This window comes from Peromyscus californicus, unplaced genomic scaffold (genome assembly GCF_007827085.1).
Source record: "Peromyscus californicus insignis strain IS unplaced genomic scaffold, ASM782708v3 Scaffold_23__1_contigs__length_62951481, whole genome shotgun sequence".
Lineage (NCBI taxonomy): Eukaryota > Metazoa > Chordata > Mammalia > Rodentia > Cricetidae > Peromyscus > Peromyscus californicus.
The window spans coordinates 37,693,041-37,714,888 of NW_026294534.1; the positions used below are offsets into that span (position 1 = coordinate 37,693,041).

The following is a 21,848-nucleotide window of genomic DNA, read 5'->3' on the forward strand; positions in this document are numbered from 1 at the left end:
TATGGACATTTGTGAGCCTCCATGTGTGTATGAAGAATTGAACCCTAATCCTCTAGAAGAGCAGCAAGTGCTCAGAATGGAGAAGCCATTTCTCTTGACCCGGTGGTTAGAGTTTGAGGGAACACTTGGCGAGCTGTTCCGGGTCGAGAGGTGTTTATCTCTGCATTGGAAAATAAGTACTTCAGGCAGACTGTTTAGCAGTGATCCTTTGTTTCATGTTTGATATTTCTAAGTGTCTGATGTATTTTAAACGTAACACAGGATTAGGGATTGGAGGGGTGGCTCAGTGCTTCGTGCTCCTAGGGGACCTGAGTTTGGTTCCTAGCACCCATGGCAGGTAACTCACAACCACCTTTAACTTCAACTGCAAGAGATCCAAAACCCTCCTTTTGCTTCTACAGGCATACACATAAGTAACACACACACACACACACACACACACACACACACACACACACACACACACTCACTCACAAGTTAAAGATAACAAAATATTTTTTTTAAAAAAACAGCACAGGATTTATGAATTGTGTTGTAGTCTTACTGTGGACAAGTTTTATACACACAGGAAGGAGTAAAGTTGGCACTAGCCCACCGCCCAGATTTTAGTAGTAATCAACTCCTGGCCACGTTTGTTCCGTCAGCGCCTCCATCCGTTTCCTGGCTGTCAGTATGACATCACAATATTTGACCCGTTTTGACTTACAGACACAATTTCTGATAGTGGTCAAAATACTTGGAAGCAAATTTCAAATATGTTGTTTCTTGCCTAAATATTTTACTATATATATATATATATATCTTTAAGAGTACTCTTCAGCTGATGAATATGACAGTGATTCCTCAGTATTATTAAATATCTAGGCAGTGCTCAGGGTTCCAGTTTTGTCAGAAATGTTATTACAGCTTCTGTATAATTTTTTTTTATTAACCTCAATGAAGATCCATATTAAGGGCTGGGTATGGTAGGGAGCGCTTATCTATAATCCTTGAATTTAAGGACTAATCAGGGAGCTCTTGAAGATGAGGCTGTCCTGGACCATATCATGGGGAAATTTTGTTTCAGAAGAGAGGAGGAAATTGATATGAGAACCATGTGGTTATATATATATATATATATATGTATGTATGTATGTATGTATGTATATGTATATGTATATGTATATATGTATGTATGTATGTATGTATGAAGACCTTTCTTTCTTTCTTCCTTTGCTTGCTTGCTTGGTTTGTCTTTGAGACATGGTCTCACTGTGCAGCCTGGCCAGGCTCCAGATTTCCGGTAGTTCTCTTCCCTCGGCCTCTCCAGTCCTGGGATTGCAGACTGGAGCCAACACACCCGGCCTGAGTGGTTTTGTTTTTAATCTCTGGGTTTTCCTACATCTCCTTCTATATGAAAAAGATGACTTTCTCCCTGTGATTATAAAAAGCCAGTGACTAGCTATATTGTTTTTCATTGTGCCATTTCTTTAGACCCACAGTTTGAGCATCTTGTTCAGTAAGAGATGCATAACTTTTTCTCTCCCCACAAATAGATAGTTTGAGGAATTTGCTGCAATCTTAGGTGTGATTGTATCATATTTACTGTTTTCACAGTATTCAGTGACTCTCACGTAGAACAAAAAATTTGTATTTGATAGTTGAGTGGATACATAAACATTGATTGAAGAAACACATAAGTAAAGTATGTGTGATGGGAGTCAGGGGCTTTATATTAGGGTACCGATTTGATTTCATAATTGTAGTTGGAAAACTGACAGCAGAACAACGTCTACTTTTCAATATATTTTGCCCACATGTAACCACTCTATTCCCTTTGATATAAAATACCAACGAACCTATGGTAGATCATTATATTATGTCTGTTTAAGATAGGAAAACTGCTCCCTGAAACTGGGGCCCAGAGTCAAAGTTAAGACATGTAGTAATTCAGGACTGTGGGAACGTGAGGAAACCTGAGTCCTCAGTAAAGAGTACCTTCAGTTACATCAGCCTTGTGGGGCTCGTCTTTTGTGGGGCCTCTAAAATGAGCAAGCTGTGGAAGGCACAGCCCTGGGCTGGGCTCAGCCATGTTGAACCAGGAACTGAGAGGCCTTAGGTGCAGCCATGTGGGTGAAGCTTCTGCTTCGCCGCAAATGTTGTGAAATCCTTGTGTAACAAAGATATGATTAACACTGTCTTCCTCAAGGGACATCGCTCCTGCAGCGGAGGCTTGATGAATCATACATAGTGCAGCCTGACCTTTGGATGTAGATCTTTTTTTTGCCTATGTCTTGCAGTGTTACAGTGGAACAGGAATAAAGCCAGTGGGCTTCCCCGATTCTTGCATGACTTAGGGTCCCTGCAGAACGTTTCCAGAGTTAACTCCATGATTGCTCTGGGATCATATAGCCAAAGATTTTCTTTAATAACTATTAATAGTTTACTTTTTTGTGTGTTATTTTTGCAAGTCAAAATACGTAAACTTTGCTGTGCTTGGTGGCACATGCCTATCATCCCAGAACTTGGGGTGTGGAGGTAGAAGGACCAGGAGTTTTAAGGTAAGCCTCAGCCACATAGCTTGAGGCCAGCCTGTGCTACATGAGAACCTGTCTCAAAAAATAAAACAAACCCTGTCAAAACAACCACGAAACTAACAGAATACCTAAGCTGAATTCTTCAGTTGTATGCCAATGCGTGAGTGGCTGGACGAGCTAGAGGCCTTCTGAGAAAACTGTCTGTGTACCTAGAACTGCAATAACTTACAGCTGTTGAAGCAAGCTCTTCCCAGTCTTCAATTCAAGCTAAAGTTTTAAGTAGCAAACAATATTTAGGGCATGCTAGTCAAGTACTTGAAGTTTTTTTTCCTGGGCCACAGACATGTTGGTTGTAGGCTCTTCCTTGGCCCACAAAATAGTTTCTCCAAGATTTGTGGCTCTATACGGGGAAGTGGAGGTTAGCAGAGAAGCTGTCAGAATTAAAACGGAGTCAGGCTGGGAGCGGCAGTGTCTTCCTGTCATTCCCCACTTACAAAGCTGAAGCAGGAGGATATTAAATTTGAGGCCAGCCTGAGCTTCATGATAAGCCCCTTTCTCAAACCAAGATGGATGGAGTTCCTTATGCCAAGTCAAGGGATTAGAAAAAAGTGCTTCTTATGAACACATACCTGACACTGACTAAATCTATTCTAGCCTTCATTCCTGTCCGCATTCTGGTTATTCATTCAGACACAGACACCTCCGGATTGAGGACTTAAAACAAACTGGTGGCTTGTAACTGGCCTGGCAGAAGTGAAGGTATTCTGAAGAGACTGCCAGGCTACTAAAACAGGGAACCCCAAAGAAATGGGAAATTTCCCAGAAATCTCATGATGGGAGAAGGAAAAGGCCCCATCCAAGTGGGAAACTTATCTCCCAATGAGATTTCACACAGTCCTAATAATTTGTTAGACCACCTTGTCATACTGAACTTTGGGGTCACAGCCTGTTCTCTAAGCCATGTTTGGTCACCCATCCTCAATAAACCAATTAAAAGAGCCAAATTAACAGTAGGAAGCAAAAAAATGGAGATTTTTTTTAAAAGATATTACCACACTGGGAAGAAAAAGAGGAAGATCAAGTAAACCCCTCAAGTCTGTCTTTGGGGTCGTGAAAGGCAGTTCAAGTTTAAACAGAGGCAGAGAACATGAACGTCTTCACAGTCCTGGGCTTCAGTCACATTTTATAAGGTCATCTAGGTGAGACAGATGCATCTCTAGAACATCTTCATTTCCACCACTCGGTCTGAGAGTGTGTGTACCCTGAGTGCTTAGAGAGCCATACATCACTGAAATAAACTCGGCCTACATGGGGCTACCTGTCTACCTAAGGAGATTAGAATAAGGGAAGCACCAGCGAGCATCCTAACCTGAACATCATCAGGGAACGTATGTGCATCAAAAAATACCACGGAACAGATTGCTCTGTGGGAATATAGGCAACACCAAGAACAATAAGGCTGAAAGTAGGGAGAGCAGTAGGTGTTGACAATTTTTAGTTCCCCTAAATGACTTTATTACCTTATTTAGCTCTTCCTGTGATGGTCATATCAAGGCAGTCCAGACACAGGGGCTGAGTCATTTTCCCAAGATGCCATAGCTTCAGAGAGTCAGTGAACTCGTGCCTCAGCCTTTTGGAAACTGCAGAACCCGAGCCAGACGTTGAGGACGGAAATGTGGCCCAGATCAGATGGTCTGCATTCCCTAGTCCCAGGACCTTCATGAATGAAGGTCTAGAGGTTAGAGTTATTTGGTTTTCTCTGAATGAATATGGAAACTGGCTTAATTTGAGCAGGTTTTGTGTGGAGAACAATGGGAAATAAAGATGCACACAGGTAAGAAGGAATAAGTGCTTCCTGCCTTGGGGGTAGTTTGCAGAGGAAAACCCAAGTATTTCCAGATCAAAGCATCAGCGTTACCATGGAAACAGAATAGAAAGCGGCCTAACGTCATCTGGTTAAATTCATTGGTGTATGTTAGTTCTGAGTACAGACGTGGGGGTAGAAGTTACAGAAGAGCGGATACTGGTTCTGCAGAACTTTCTCAAAGGACTGTTTACCGCAACTGAGACCAGAGCTGTTTTAAAACTGTGCATTCCCAGTTAGACAGGACGGTGACCACCTGTGGGAGCTGTTGCTGCAGCAGCCCCTTCTCCGCTTGGGAAAGATCTTTAGGTTTGAAACTGTGATTACAAGAGAACCTGTATCAGCGATCTCCTTGAAAACACACCAGAGCTGCTCTGGATGAAGCAGGCTAGGAGCCATCTCTGGTCCTTCCCTTCTCCTGCTGGTGGGCTAAATCACATCTATGGACACAGAAACGATAGCTTTCACCTTAAAGGAAAGAAAAGATAGTTCATTCTAGAACTAAGTTTGAGTGACCATGGCTCTGGAACATAGATTTTGGTCACTCCAAATTCCATGTTCCAACGTGGAAGCGGTCCCATGAAGTTTCAGTTTTACGGAATCAAGAAAATCACAAGGCAAGGCAAGTTTAAAATGCATTGGTGGGTACATCAGAGAGGTGCTTATGGAAAGACCGGAGAAGCTTTTCCATAGGCCTCATATCTGATGGTATTCTTTTTTTCTAATTATTTTTATTTCCTGTGCATTTGTGGTTTTGCCTGCATGTATGTCCAAATGAGGTTGTTGGATCCCCTGAAACTGGAGTTACAGACAAGTTGTGAGCTGCCATGTGTGTGCTGAGAATTGAACCCGGGTCCTTTGGAAGAGCAGCCAGTGCTCTTAACCACTGAGCCATCTCCCCAGCCCCCTGATGGCATTCTTAGTTTTGGAGTTGGTGGAAGGCAGTATACTGCTATATTAATATATATTTTAAAGTTTTTATTGATTAGTCACAGGATGTTAGTTCCGACACAGAGGGGCAGGGATGACTGTTATGGAGGCTAAAGCTAGCTCACGGTCAGCTGATTGGTCCTGGACCTGCAACGTTCCAATCACTTTATATTACTAAAGTTCTATTCAGTGGATCAGTCTCTCCAGACACCGCTTCTTATCAGGAATTCTTGTTCACATGTCTATGGATAACTTTAGGAAATAAAGTTGAACTACTTGGGGTGAAGTTTTGGAGCCCAGTGGAGTTTATATTTAATGGCAGTCCATGGGAGGAGGAAGAGAATGACGGACTCTAGCAAGTATAGACAGAGATGGTGGCCATTGTGGGGAGAGGAGGAGACATTTCTTCCGAGTATGGTCAGAAAAGACAGGAGTGGATTAAAGAGGAGGAGACAGGGAGGGAACCTAGGCCTGGAGCTTGTGTAGGACATGAGAGAGAGCCCTGGCAAGCACATGTCACGCTGACTCTCTGAGGTCCAAAGGTGTGATCGTTTACTCCAGAACAGCTTTGGAAGCCTTGAAAGCAGGCCTTCTCTAAGACAGAAATTCTCTGAGATGAAGGGAAAGAAAAGGAAGTGAAGAAGGAGCCAAGGGCAAAGGTCACAAGGGAAGGTACAGTGTGATCTGGGGAAGAGTCCAGGAAAGATGGCCGTGCTCCAGGGAAGGGAGGGGAAAGGTGGGCTGGAGGCTGCGCCTCAGCTTTTGATCTCCGTGGTGCTGTGACTGCTGTGGTGGGCCTGTGCACCCTCTGAGGTTCAGTTCCCTGCCTGTGTTGGTGAAGCTCAGCCTGGACCTTTTGTTAACAGAGCCCTGCAGATGCCCTTAGATTTGATGTCCTCAAATTGACTTTAGGAGAGCACTTTGGGATAGGAGGTGGGTCAGGGTGGGAAATGTTCTTCTGGCCATTCTATCGGGCCCTACGAGGACAGGTCTAGACAAAGCGCTTTAGCACAGGGGTGAGGCAGAAGGGGCTCCGAGCAGAGGGGTGAGATACTTCTGCCTCCAGCTCCTCTGCTGCTCTATCTCAGGTCCACTCTAAGCCCATCTAGCAAGCCAAGCCGGAGAGCAACCAAAGCAGGATGTTTCACAATTGTAAGCATGGCCACTTCTTACCCTTAAAACTCTGGTGTGCCAATTTCCTTTTGCTTAGAAATCCTTTAAGCTCTACAGCAGGTCTTAGATTCTGTAATTGCAGAAGATGTCTTCGAGCCTAAATATTTGGCAGGGTTAATGCACAGCAGAGGGAATCTGCCTGAGCATGGTTTGTTTGGTTGGTTTTGTTGGAGTGACGCAAGAGACTTAGAAAGCAAGGTAGCCACAGATATTAGTTTGTAAATGAGCCTCTATCTAACATGAGGCTCAGGACTCACTGGGCTAGAGTGAGTTGTCAGTGAGACAGGGCAGAAGTGGGCCATTCGAGGTGACCAGAACAGGCCATCCGTCACTTCCACTGTCTCTGTGCATGAGCATAGACACAGTTTGGAATCCTTGGGTTTATAATGTAATTTGGTTTTTTAATGCTTGTATTATATTATTTAGTATTTGTTTGTGTGTCTGTGCACATGCCCACATATGCACAGTGTATAGTGGAGGTCAGAGAATGTCCTAAGGGGGTGGTGTGTTCTCTCTACCATGTGGGTCCCAGGGATTGAACTCCGGTCATCAGGCTTGGCGGCAAATGTCTTTATCTGCTGAGCCATCTTTCTGGCCCAGTTTAGCTTTGGATATACTCATTTCTAATTATTTCAAAACTTTCAACTGAATTCTTAAAGAAAGATCTCTCTTGGGATTATGTGTTCCACACCCTCAAAGGAGACATGTCAGGGAGATGCACGGCCCATTGTGCTGCACGTGTTACCATCTTGTCCCTCTGGAGTGACAGCAGCAACGAGAGTTTGCACAGAGTGGTGGCAGGGGAGTAAGGCAAGTTTCCAATAATCTCTCAGTAGCCGTTGGCTGAGAGTTCTGCTGCAGGCAGGACACTGGGTAGGCAGAGAGAAGTAGGGGTCCACCCCGATCCATTTCTCTTCCATCCAGATCCATCTCCATCCAGATCCATCTCTGTTCTACCCCGATCCGTCACTGTTCTACCCCAATCCATCTCTGTTCCACCCAGCTCCATCTCTGTTCCACCCAGCTCCATCTCTGTTCCACCCAGATCCATCTCTGTTCCACCCAGCTCCATCTCTGTTCCACCCAGCTCCATCTCTGTTCCACCCAGCTCCATCTCTGTTCCACCCAGATCCATCTCTGTTCCACCCAGCTCCATCTCTGTTCCACCCAGCTCCATCTCTGTTCCACCCAGCTCCATCTCTGTTCCACCCAGATCCATCTCTGTTCCACCCAGATCCATCTCTGTTCCACCTGATCCATCTCTGTTCTACCCAGACCCATCTTGGTCTCCATCCGGATGAACGCAGAAGACAGAGACTGTCTTCACATTTGAACATGCTGCATAGGCCAAGGCTTAGCTCAACTCCTGTGTCTCAGCAGGCTAGATGGAGCATGATCTTGGAAAATTAATTTAGTGAGTCATAATTTTCTCTCCCTAGAAGTGACAAAAGTATCACTTGCCACCCGTTAAACTGTAGATCATGTGAAACACTTAGAAGTTTCTGTTGCAAAGTTAGAATCATTCAATTTTTGAATAATGCAAACCTGACTGCTTCATTACTTTGGTAAGAAATGTAGAAGTAGAATAATTTTTTTTAAAAAGGAAATCAAAGAAGATCATACAGAAGCGTTTCTTCCTGTTCTGTCTTTAGAGACCCGTACTTAGTTCCTCGAGGAGGAATTGAGGAAAGGAAGTGGAGTAATAGAATGTGGAACGTGATTGGGGAGGAGAATAGGGGCTATTAAGAGAGCCACAGAGAAAGGATGGTGCCACGGGAGGTGGGCACCCCCAGCAGCGTCAGGGGATTCAGGGTGTTGAGAATGGAGGCATGGTGCATGCTTTTAGTTCCAGCACTCAGGAGGCAGAGGCAGGGGGATCTCTATGAGTTTGAGGTCAGTCTGGTCTATAGAGATAGAGTTGCAGGACAGCCAGGGCTACCTAGAGAAACTCTATCTCAAACAAAACAACAACAACAACAACAACAAAAACGGAGGCAATGTCCTCCCTGTTAAGTGCCAGAGTGTGGAGCTGAGGGGAGGGGACTTGAGAAAGGGCCAGTGGATTTGGGAAGCAGTTTTATCGGTGACCTATGATGGTAGCGGGTGTTATTTGATAATAAATACCTTGTCTATATTCATCTCCTGTAAGCTTCATCCCGTGGTGTGGTACCCATGACTGTTCTCAGCACACGGATGTCTGCAGTGCCTTGAGAAGGGATTAAAGGGTTAAATTCAGCCTGCCAACTAGTGAGACACAAAGGAGCCAGGCTTGGTCTGACCCCAGAGTCCTCTTCTTAGCCCGTCCTCTGGGGGCTTCATTCTGCCTATGGAGGTGAGGCGGGATGGTGGGCCTTTTCAGGGGTGCTTGTGAGGAGGCAGAGTCAGCAAAAGCAGCCATTTGCCAAATGTTTGACTATAAAGGAAGGAAAACTGGTAAGATCCCCCCACCCGCCACGATGTCCCCCAAAGCACAAGCCTTTTATTGGAATAGTGGGGAGGGGTCAAGTGACTGCTCAGTGGACCTGCCCTGGGCCCTTCTAGGTATTTGACCTTTGGTAGAGAGGGTAAACCCTACAGTGAGTTTTGTTGTTGTTTTGTTTTGTTAAGCTGAACTGAACATCAAGGTGACTCAGCCTTTAAAGCCATAATAATCATGGGAGTTTGCCAAAGGGCCACAGGGGACTGTATGGAGTTTGATCTTGACCCCCCAGTGTGATCAACTGATAAGAGTGCCTCATATGCCTTAGAACGACAAGTACTCCTGCCTTTACCACTCCCACAATCCTCCTCCGCCTGCAGCCCTGTCTTCCCTCTCCTTCTCCAGCCTCTTCCTCCATTTTGGATTCCTCGGGAGTTGTCTTCTGTGGCTTTTGTTGGGCCTTTTGCTGTCACTGAAACACATGTAGTCTTACGGGAAGGAAGTGTGCTCATGCAAGTTCCCAGAGTCGCGTGTGCCTCAGGACTAGCTTTCCTTGATGGGTTGGTGCTCTCAGGGAGTGGACGGTTCAAGTGTTCTTGAAGGAAGAAGAGATGCAGAGTCCAAACAAGGAATGGATGGATTCCCCTTTTGTCAGTGCCATTGTGTAGCTAGCTGTTGGGCTGGGTGGACTTTTAGGCATAAGAAGGACATTTATGTGACGCTGTGGAGGTGGGGTTGCCTGTCTGGTGATGGGCCAGTGAGAGGAGGCTTCAGCTGAGGTTGGGGTCTGTGTTATCATCAGACCACCAGTGCAGTGTGCTTAAGTGGCGGTACCCCACCACAGAGTGTACCAGAATGCTCACCACCTGCCTCGGGGCTCCCGTCCCTGGCTAGTCATGGAGGCAGAGTTAGTCCTAGGAAGTGATTGCAAAAGCAGGGACATGGCTTCTTTCCTCTGAGAGAATCCAGGAGTTGGTCCCTGTGCATCCCCCCTCAGAGGAGGACGTCTCGGGACCCACGCAGCACGGGACTTACATCGTGCTGCAGCTCTCTTCCACCACCGAGCTATCCTCTGCAGCTGCAGGTATTTCCTGAAGGCAAGCCAGATGTGCTGAGAACATTTCCTTGAAGGAAAAAAATCGAAGAAACCGAATAGCTGGCTTCTTGAATGTCAGGCTAATTTAGAGAGGCAGGGGACGCATTTGGGACATGACGCGAATGACTAACCCCAGGATTCAACCGATTAGACAGGGGGAGAATTGAAGCTAAGAAAAGGGAGGGAAAGGAAGTGTTCTCAATTCTGTTTTCTTTTCTTCTTCCTAGCAAGAACCAGTTGAGTCATCTTTGGGGCTTAGTAATGGAGTAAGTGACCTTTCTCCTGAGTATGCGGTCCTGACCTCAGCTATAAAAAATGAAGTGGATAGTACGGTGAACATCATAGGTAAACCGTTTTGACATCTTATTTTTATACTCACGAGCAGCCTCCAAGGTCTAAACTTTGCAAAACAGTCATCTCAAAACAAACACAGTCAGTAAGGGGAAGTCTTGGAACCCGTCCAAACACAAGTTCTAGTCCCCAGATTTCAGGGCTTCGCAGATGAAATAAAGGTTCGTAGACGAGTCAGAACCAAGAAAAGAAGGCCAGGCTTTCGAAATGCTTCCTCCCTGGGGGCTAATGGTTAGCAGCTCTTCATCACTCATTGTTCAGTCCCATGGACAAAAATGTCATTCATTTAACTTGGGAACCGAGGAAAGGGAAAGCCATCCCTGTGAGCCCTCCCAGCTTCTGCCTTGTGTCCACCTGCCCAGAGGCAGCACTCATTTTTACAGGCCAAGAAACTGAGGCACAGAAACTTCCTGTCAAAGGACGGACTGGTGCTACAGATTCGCTGAGAGTTCTCTACCATCCATACACAGTTCTGTGAACAGAGAGTAAATAGGGAACAAGCTCAGCTCTATTCCCATTTTTGTGGGGACACAGTAAACAGACAAAGACACGCACGAGTAAGCATAGCACTCCCATTTGTGGCCTGTGATACAAAGGAAGAAAACAGAGGTAATTGGGAACAGCCTAGAAACCAGACTTACATGGTTGTCGTGGTGAGTGTCCTCAGAAGAGTGACATTGCCCTATAGTGGGTGTGTGAGGAGCAGCAGGTGACACACGGAGGTAGACATGATGTTGACAGAAACCCTGAGTAGAAAACATCTGAGGGAACAGAAGGCAGGCCAGAGTTGCACAGTATAGGAAGCATGGTGACTTCTCATGAGGTCCCCTCAGAGGTGGTGTGGTGGCTATTCTTGGCTGTCAGCTTGACTATGTCTGTAATTAGCCCAAATCCAAGCAGCTGGGTACTTGTTTTCCCTTAATTAAATCATTTGAAGTGGGAAAACCCACCGTAATCCAGATCTTTTGAGGTGGGACCATCTACCTTTGATCTGGGCCACACCTTCTGCTGGCAACCTATAGAAGGGGCATGGAAGAAGGAAGATTTTTGATTTTTGCCTGCCCTAATTCTCACTGGCAAGTCCATTCCTTCACTGGTATTAGTGCCTGCTTCTTCGGGAGTCTGGCATATACTAAAGACCAGCTGAGACATTCAGCCTCATGGACTGAACAGCTACCGGGTTCTTGGACTTTCCATTGGTAGACGGCCATTGTTGGACTAGCTGGACCGCAGCCTGCAGGCCACAAATCCCACATATATTCATTCTATTGGTTCTATTGCTCTAGAGAACCCTGACTAAGACAGATTTTGATGCCACGAGTGGTTCTAGAGCAACAAAAGTATAAAGATGATTTTTTTTTTAGTATCTGGTGTAGGCTTTCCAATTTGCCAACACTTCCAGTTACTGAAGCCTCTCCTAGGAGCTTAGAGAATAGTAAAGACCCATGGTGCAAACTAGTTTACAAACTTCAGGAGATACATGCATTTAATTATCCTGATTCACCAACTGTGAGAAGCAACAGATTTGGTGACTCTGTATATAAAACTTTTGACAATTTGCGGAGAAATAAGGAAAACGATGATGCTGGTCGATTGCTCCTAGTACCTTTGGATGAATTGACAAAGGAAAAGAATGAGCTCCGTGATCAAATTAGCCAACTTCTAGCATCTCGGGATACTATGTAGAACAACAAAGAACTTGTTGATAAAACTGACCAGCCCCGAATGCACATATACATCCTAGAGGTTTCCAAGTGTTCCCTGGAAGAAAATCTTCACTATAGCAGCCACAAAGCTTGTGGAAAATCAAACCAAAGCCCTCATTATAAGGTTGGCTGAATAACAGTGAAAATTCAAGGTGCAGCCTTAGAGGGCATCGAGTTGGAGAGTGTAGATGGTTAAAAGAAGGGCATTAATTGGTGAAGAATGGGATCGTTTAACTTGGGGTGGAGATTTGTGGGAGGACCCAATTGAAGCTGGGATCTTTGAACCCTTAGATTCTCAAGGGTTTATCTTATGTTAGGAAGGAGTTTCTCCACCCTCAGCAGAAAATGTACTCACATGCCCAGCCCCTGAATATTGCCTTTTTCATCATTGACTGGGAAATTAATCTTTCATTATCTGCTAAATCATCAGTGGCCCTCTCTGAAGGAGATGATGGGCAAGACAATACTGAGGTCCCTCAGGGCCCACCAACGGTTGTTTCTAGACCTATACCCAGACTTGAGGCTCAGCAGACTCCTACAGGAGGAATAGGAACTGTAGACCCCAAGGAGGTGCACCACATACACTACTAAAGAGCTTAATGAGTTTGCTAATTCATCTGGGGAATACGTGTGGGAACGGATTTTAAGGGTGTGGGATAGTGATAGAAGGAACGTAAAACTGAGTCAGGCTGAGTTTACTGATAGGAACCCACAGAGTGGAGATTTCATTTATAGTGTGGAAGCTTGCTCAGTTAAAAATGGTGCCGAAAGTCTGAATGGTTGGCTGAAGCATTTCTCAGAAGATGACTGACTGAAAAAAAGTTGGAGATGCTTGCTATCCCTTGGCTTAGTGTTGATGATGGATTTTAAGGATCAGGGAAAGCAGTGCTAGAGTGACCATGCTGTGTAAAACCTCATCCTCCACAGTGGGAAGACCCAGAAGACATGGCCTTCACTAATCCTGTAAGACAGCAGAATGATGAGGGGCACCCGCACATCTGAAGAGTTGTGTTGTCTTTTCCCTGTGTCAGACCATAGGATTGGAGATGCTGCTGCTCAGCTGGATGAATTAAATGCAGTGGGTTTAATTGGGGCCCGAAGTAGCAAGGGCCGGGTGACACCAAAGGCAAGGTGATCGCAGATATCGTAATGGGCAGCATAGACGAAACTGTGTTCATAATGGCCTGACCCATAATGAGCAACACAGGTAACATGATTTTTACGGTGGCATGACTTATATGGATCTTTGGTACTGGCTAATCATTATGGTGTTTCCAGGCATGAACCAGATTAAAAAGCCTACTGCATTTTTGTTTGATCTATATAAGTGGAAAAAATCTTAAACAAATGAAAGAGAGGTTGCATTGGGTCATGGCGAAAGCGAATCTCGGCTTATGAACCAATTTCCAGACTTGAGCCAATTTGCAGACCCAGAACCCCTTGAATGAAGGGATGGCCAGGTTGTCTTGAGGAAGGACCTTGATGAAATACAGAAGAGTTTACTGTTAGCCTTTCTCCAGTCCTTCCCAGAGGAACCTGTGGCCTTTACCAGGGTAACTACATTGAAAGAAAGGAAACAACCAGACTTTCCAGAGTCTATTGGATACTGGCTCTGAATTGACGTTGATTCCAGGAGACCCTAAGAAATGCTGTGGCCTTAGAGTTAAAGTAGGGCATTATGGAGGTGAGGTGATTTATGGAGTGTTAGACCAAATATTACTCACAGTAGGCACAGGGCCTTCCCCAATTCACCCTATAGTCAGTTTGCTGGTTTCAGAATGTGTAATTGGGATAGATATACTTAGAAGTTGGTGGAATTCTCACATTGGCTCCCTGACTTGTGGAGTGAGGGCTATAATGGTTGGAAAGGGAATGGAAGCCATTGCAGCTGCCTCTGCCGGGGAAAATAATGAGTCAGAGACAACATCACATTCCAGGAGGAACCAAAGAAATCAGTGCCACCATCAAGGGTTTGAAAGATACAGGAGAGGTGGTTCCCACCACATCTCCCTCCAGCTCTCCTATCTGGCCAGTTCAGAAGACACGTGGATCATAGAGAATGACAGCTGACTCCCGGAAACTTTATAAAGTCGTGACTCCACTTGTATCTCCTGTACCAGATGTGATGTCCTTACTTGAGCAGATGAACACGTCTCCTGGTATGTGGAATGCAGCTATTGACCTAGCAAATGCCTCTTTTGCGGTACCTCTCCATATGGACCACCAGAAGCAATTGGCTTTCAGTTGGCAAGGCCGGCAATATACATTTACAATTTTACCACAAGTGTATAAAAATATTAACTCTCCTGCCCTGTGTCATAAACTTCGTTCAAAGAGATCTTGATCAGCCACCTTTTCCAAAAAATATCACATTGGTGATATATGACATGCTGATCGTACCTAGGGAGCAAGAGGTAGCAACCACTTTGTACTTGTTGGTGACATTTGTACATCAGAGGATGAGAACTAAATCCAACCAAAAATTCAAGGGCCTTCTACCGCAGTGAAATTCTTAGGAGTCCAGTGGTGTGGGGCGTGCAGAGATATCCCTTCTTAGGTGAAGGATGAGTTCTTGCACTTGGCCCCTCCCACCACCAAGAAAGAAGCACATTTAGTGGACCTCTTTGGATGCTGGTGACAGCCCACTCCTCACGTGGGTGTGTTACTCTGGCCCGTATACCAAGTGACTTAGAAAGCTGCTGACGTTGAGTGGGGCCTGGAACAGGAGAACACTCTGCAGCAGGTCCAGGCTGCTGTGCAGGCTGCTCTACCACTTGGACCATATGATCCAGCAAGTCTGATGGTACGTGAGATGTCAATGACAGATAAGGGATGCTGTTTGGAGCCTATTGGAGCAGGGCTCTTCCATCATCTGCACACAACTATTCTCCCTCTGAGAGACAGCTCTTGGCCTATGGTTGGGCCAGAGTGGAAACTGAATGTTTGACAATGGACTACAAAGTTACCGTGCAATCTGAATTGCCCATCATGAGCTGGGTGTTATCTGACCCTCCAAATCATAAAGTAGGAAGTGCACAACTGAAATCCACTGTCACATGGAAGTGGTATGTATGTGATCTGGCCCAAGCAGGTCCTGAGGGTACAAGCAAGTTACATTAAGAAGTTGCTCAAATGCCTATGGTTTCTACTCCTTTCACGATGCTGACTGCTCCCAAGCCTGCACCTATATCCTCATGGGATATGCCCTGTGATCCGTTGAGTGAGGAAAGAAGACTGGCCTGGTTTACTCGATGGTTCTGTACTTTATGCAGACATCACTCAGAAGTGGACAGCTGCAGCATTACAACCCCTTTCTGGACTACCTTGAAAGATACTGGTGAAGGGAAATCTTCACAGTGGGCAGAACTGTGGGTGGTTCACATGTTCATACGCTTTGTTTAGAAGGAGAAACGAGCCGGGCAGTGGTGGCACACGCCTTTAATCCCAGCACTCGGGAGGCAGAGCCAGGCGGATCTCTGTGAGTTCGAGGCCAGCCTGGGCTACCAAGTGAGTTCCAGGAGAGGCGCAAAACTACACAGAGAAACCCTGTCTCGAAAAACCAAAAAAAAAAAAAGAAGGAGAAACGACCCGATGTGCACTTGTTCACCGATTCATGGGCTGTAGCCAGTGGATTTGCCGGATGATCAGGGACTTGAAAAGGGCATGGTTGGAAAATTGGTGAGAAAGGTATCTCACCAGGGAAGAAGTATGTGGCTAGATCTCTCCAGATGGACTAAGGGTGTGAAGATACTGTGTCCCGTGTAAATGATCATCACAAAGTCACTTCAGCAGAGGAGGAATTCAGTAATCAAGTACATAGATGACCCATTCTGTGGACAGTCAGCCACTCTCCCCAGCCATTCCTATCATTGCCCATAAACCAAGTGGCCATGGTGGCAGAGATGGGTGTTGTGCATGGATTCAACAACATGGACTTCAACTCATCACGGCTAACCTGGCTACAGTTGCTGCTGACCAACACTGAGCAGCCTCAGATATGACATCATTCCCTGAGGTAACCAGCCAGTCATCTGGTAGCAGGTTGACTACATTGGATCATTTCCTCCATGGAAAAGACAGTACTTCATCTTTACTGGAGTAGATATTTATTCTGGTTATAGATTTACCTTTCCTGCACGTAACGCTTCTGCCAAAGCCACCATCCATGGATTTACAGAATGCCTTATCCACTATCATGGTATTTTCTACACAGTATTGCTGCTGACCACGGAACTCACTTCACAGCCAGAGAAGTGTAACAGTCAGCCCACAACCATGGAATCCAGTGGTCTTACCATGTTTCCCACATTCTGAAGCAGCTGCCTTGACAGAAAGATGGATGTGGCCTTTTGAAGACACAATTACAGCATTGATGAGGTGGCAGCAGCCTGGAGGGCTGGGGCAGGGTTCCCCGAAAGACTGTATATGCTCTGAATCAGCATCTAGTATATGGTACTGTTTCTTCCATAGCCAGGATCCATGGGTCCAGGAATCAAGGTGTGGGGAAAGGGAATAGCTCCACTCACTATCAACCCTAGTGACCCACTAGGGAAATTTTTGATTCCTCTTCCCATGACTTAGGTTCTGCTGGCCCAGAGGTTTGGGTTGCAGAAGGGAAAGATCTTCTACCAGGAGACTCAACAAACATTCTAGTAAATTGGAAACTCAGACCTCCCTCTGCCTACTTAGGGCTTCTGATGACCTTAAGCCAAGGCTAAGAAAGGAATAACAGTATTAGGAGGGGTGGGTGATCCAGACTACCAAGGGGAAATTAAATTGCTTCTCTTCAATGGAGCTAAGAAAAATTATGTCTGGGGTTTTATTCAAATTATTGAGGGGGTGTTTAAAATTGAGATTGGGGGCTGGAAAATTGGCTCAGCAATTAAGAGTGCTTGCTGTTCTTCAGGAGGATCAGAGTTTGGCAGCTCACAACTTCCTGTAACTCCAACTCCAGGGAATCTGACATTGTCTTCTGGCTTCTGTAGGTACCTGCAAACATGCATACACACACACACACACACACACACACACACACACACACACACACACACAGACATGGACACACACAAACACACATGCAAACACATAAATTAAAAAAATCTATATTTTTTTTTTAAGTTGAAGCGTAATGCGGACAGTAAAGTGCCCCAAAGCAAGCACTACTCCTTCAGAGTTTCAGGCAAGTGGGTGACAAGTCATGAATTATATCACAGTAATATCCTGTTGAGATTCTGTGATGAATGGACTCTGGAAACACCTTATAAAAACTAAAACCAGTGACCTTGGCTTGAATCTGCACTCAGAATCCAGAGGTGAGGCTTCATGGCCCAGGGATACCTTTTGGTCCATAAAACTTTGCTTCAGTCTGAGCTTCCGATGTTACTGAGACCTAGAAAGAACTAACAGATATAACAAGCCTCTTTCCATCTGACAGGAAGCTACAGTCAGAGGCTGTCAGCATCCATCATTCCCCTTGATTTTGGAGATTCATCCTTATTTGGGAGGTAGTCCCTCTTTCCTGCCTCCTGCCCCTGTCTCTTTGCCTGTGGGGTACCACTTAGCTTTCTTAGCAGGCAGGTTTGGAGAACGTACACATGACTCTTGGAGCCTTTAAAAAATGTCACCCCCCAACTCCAGGCACAATTTCATAAGACTTAGCTCATTTTGAATGTGTTGGATGGTTCTGGAGTTTCCCTTCATTTATTAGGTGAAGTCAGCCCCAAATGATCTGCCAAACCAAAGCTAGGGTTGTACCATGTCCCACGATTGTTGTTAATACCATTTACTTACTTTTAATTGACAAGTAATAATTATGACTATATATAGGGTGCAATGTGATGCTATGATCGATGTGTAGGACCATTAACTCATCATGGTAATGAAAGCATCTGCCACCTCATCATCATTTTTTTTTGTGGTATTAGGATTTTTTTTTTAAAGACATGAATTCTTCCAGCCATTTGGAAGCACACAGTACAGTATTACTATTGCTGACAACATGCCGTGCTAAAGACCTCTAAAAGTCAGTCCTGAACTCTACACATGCTCTGTGCCCTCCCTTGGACCGGCAGCTTACCTTTCCCCTCCCTCCCAATACTGGCCTCTAGTGATTACCTTTCTTCTAATGAGATTGGACTTCTTTCGACTCACATGCTGGGGCCAAGCAATACTGGTTTTCTGTGCCTGACTTACTTCACTTAGCAGTGTGTCCTCTGGTCTACCCTTCTTTTCTTGTCATTTTGGTGGAGTCGGCAGTGTGTGCAGGATTTCGGATCACTCTTTGCCCTTTTGCATGGCTAGTGCTACCTGGAGCTGGGGTAAGAGTGAGTCGAGTCATTACTCTCTTCTGGGACAGAGATGCTGGTCAGAGTTCCTGAGACCATCACCCGCTGGATTAACGATTCCCTTCCTGGTCTTAATAGTGACCAGGAAGTTAATAGTTAATAGACTTAATAGTACATTAATAATGCATGGCAGCAAAATAAGTCTGAAGATATCTTTCTGTTCATCTGGTTGCTCTTACAGAATAAATCACATTGAAATGAAGCAGAGCCTCACATCTTTCAATAGATGGATAATTGGTGCTGGTGTTCGTTCACCATGTTACTGTCTCAGACTTTAAACCCCAAAGAGCATTTGCCTACAACCTTCCATGTATTCCCCATTGGCCACCTTGGTCTTTGAGGCTTGTAGATAGAGCTAAGAAACAGGGATCTGGATCCATGGCTGCAATGGCTTCTGAGATACTCTGTCTCTTTAACCTTGAAAATGGCTTCCTTTACAAATGACACCACTTCTTACTCTCCACTGCCTTGCTTTGAAACCTGCCTTGCATTTCAGTTCTGTATTTAGGCCCCAACACAAAAGCTACAATGAGGTTTTTGCATCCTGGGTTGATGAACATATGAAAACTGGGAGCTGAAATGGGTACTTAGTATGGTCACATTTCATAGGATAGCATTGCCCATGCTGTCTGGAGGCTCATTCGCCAGCGAACTGGACCGAAAATCACTGAGTTCTGTGGTCACCAGTATGCTTTCATTCTGATCAAGGTTGGCTGGTTTCATAAACAAAAACTGTACAATCTGAAATGTACTGTTGCCTTGACAAATGAACTCTTGGTTAGTGTCTACAGTGTTCGACTCATTTTTGCCACAAGTCACAGCAGCAACACACACACACACACACACACACACACACACACACACACACACACACATACACACTCCCCTAGAGTTTAGAGTTTGGTTCTCAGGACCCATGTTGGGCAGCTCACAACTTCTTGTAACAAATTCCAGAGGATTTGACATCATCTGACATCTGTGCGTATCTGCATATTTGCACCCATACACACACACACAGGCAGACAGACAGACACAGACAGAAAGACAGACAGACAGACACACACACACACACACACACACACATACACACACACACACACACACACACACACACACACACACACACACACACACAGAGAGGGAGACAGGGGCTGTCCTCTGCTCCTGTCACCCTCTCCATAACATCTGGTAGCATCTTCGGGCAGTCCAAAAAGAGAGTAATGTCCCCTTGCTGAATGAATTGTGTCTTCTGAAGTTCCTTTGCTCTGAGTGGTTAAAGTCACAGGTTTAGCAACCAGAACACCTATCCCTGTTACCCCTCTAAGGAAGGGGAGGCTTTTTTTTTCCTTAAGCATTGAATTTTGGTAGGGTGTGTGGTGGCTTATGTGTTTAAGATGTGGGAGAAGCCAGCAGCGTGTCGAATTGTTCTGAGGGTGCCCCACTGGCCTCCTGCCCTAGGTAGCAGAGCTTTTGCTGAGCTGTAAGGGAAGGAGCTGCAGGCCGGTCCAAGAAGCCTGCAGGTGCCTCGCTCTGCCTGACTCACTGAGGCCTTGCTTTACAGTCCCATTGTGTTTCTTGATAAAAGGGAGCCCCACCCTTGGCTAAGGCAGAGATCACCAGAAACAAGGGGCGCTATTCAACAGTTTTATTATGGGCATAAAGCAACCTAAAGTGGCTGGATACAGGATAGTTAGGAAGTAATGTATTTTGTCTTAATTTTAGTTATTCAAAACGCACCTTGGAGGACTGACTGCCTTTTCTGACAGTTTCTTCCAGTTCGATTAGCTTTATTTAAAGCAAAGCTCAGGTTTCAGGAGCCTGATTTTCTTTGCCTTTTCTTTAATTTCTGAGTTGCTGGGGAGTGAACCCAGGACCTCATGTATGTTAGACGAACACTCCAGGGCTGAGCTGTGCAACCTTAGCCTTAAATAGGTTTTGTTTGTTTGTTTTGTGTTTTAGCAGAGCCTCAAAATTCAGGTAACAGAACAGATACTATGCTGTTTTTTTTTTCCTTTGGCAGCTTAGGTCCCCTAGAGCTGGGTTACACAGGTGGGACAGTCACCATGTGCTAACCGGGAGCCAAAGGTGGTGGTGTTTGGATGTTGTTTTCTTTTTCTAGCCTTATGGAGGTTTTTTTTTTTTTTATGTGCTTAGGAAGGCTGTCATGTTTCCATGAGGTTTTTCTCTCCTCCCCTTCTTCCTGTTGATAATTAACTGCCAGGTCCTCCCTCTGTCCTCTGCTCCATCTTCTAGTTCCGACACTGTTTCTAACCATACTTTGCTTCTCATCTGGGCTCTGCTTCCATTCTCCCCTCTTCCTACCCATTCCTCGGTCACACAGTGATGTTTTGGGGAATGCTCTTATTACTACTTGACCATTGCCTCCAACGCAAAACCGCACTGGAGTCTTCTTCATGTCTGACATCACCCGTCTCTGCCTGTCATGTTCAGACTGTGTTTGAACTTGAAGTAGCCTGGATGATCTAACTGTAGGTGGCAAGCGGCTGAAAAGGAGGCTGATGGGAGGAGACCTTAGGACCAAGCAGCGGCGCCAGGGCTCTCACTGCATTGCCAAGTGAGGCCGCTTGCCCAGCACACTCTGCTCGTGTTTCTGCTTCCAGATCGCTGACCTCCGAGATGCTGATGAACTCTACTGAGTTTTCCTGGGAAGCCCTGTGTGCTCTGCTTTGTAAAGTAGCATGCGACACTGTGAGCTCTCAGGTTGAAGAGTCCCCTCAGCAGCAGCTCCACTCTTGCTTCTTCCTATACCTGTCTCAACTAGTTGAGGAAACTTAGGAGTAACCTAAGGAGATAGCCCAGCCAGCTGAGCCATGCTAGGACTCAACCCTGGCCTTCCGTTCCTAACCCTATTTTGACTCTTTCTCTCCCAACCTAGCGTTGGCTTTTATTTTATAAAAAAAAAAGAAAGGTTGCCACATTTGACAGAGATGAGCGCTCTGTTCATGGACTTGGATTCTAGACCTACTTTTGCAGTTTTTTGATTCATAAAATATGAGACTCTGTATATGCGAATTGGGAACAGGACCTGCTTTATTATCTGTAAAATGGAAAGAGACAATACTGTATAAAATGGAAATGATAGTACTGATCCTACACACTGCAGGGAGGTGTGAGGGTCAAATGAAATGGGCAGTTGGTCATCCTCTGTTTAGAAGGAAGATAGGATGATTATATTTCCAAAATCAAATTAACATGCATCTGAGTAGAAAAAGTGTTTCCCTGTACACTGTGTATTAGCAGTTTCAATCCTCAAACCGCCTAAAGCTACATCTCTCCTGATAGTGAGATGTCGATGGTCTGGTTTTATACACACAGCCAGTGAGTTCATTGCTCGGCCTTGTAACTACCTGGTAACCCTGGCAATTTACCTCACCTCAGCATTTTAGCTCTTTAAACTGTAAAATGATAGGCCCAGTCCGCTCAAGGGC

The 21,848-nt window shown here is 45.4% G+C and overlaps 1 protein-coding gene across 6 annotated transcripts in view; it reads left to right on the plus strand.

The window, feature by feature from the left end:
- Irf2 (interferon regulatory factor 2) overlaps positions 1–21,848 on the plus strand; it is a 109,310-nt gene that overhangs the window by 71,355 nt on the left and 16,107 nt on the right. For all 6 annotated transcript variants that reach the window (XR_008221444.1, XM_052752247.1, XM_052752250.1 and 3 more), the window contains one exon: positions 10,226–10,343. Coding sequence is in view for 5 of the 6 variants with exons in the window: in XM_052752247.1 (XP_052608207.1) it covers positions 10,226–10,343 (118 nt within the window). In the remaining variant the exon portion in view is untranslated. The remainder of the gene's footprint in view (positions 1–10,225; positions 10,344–21,848) is intronic.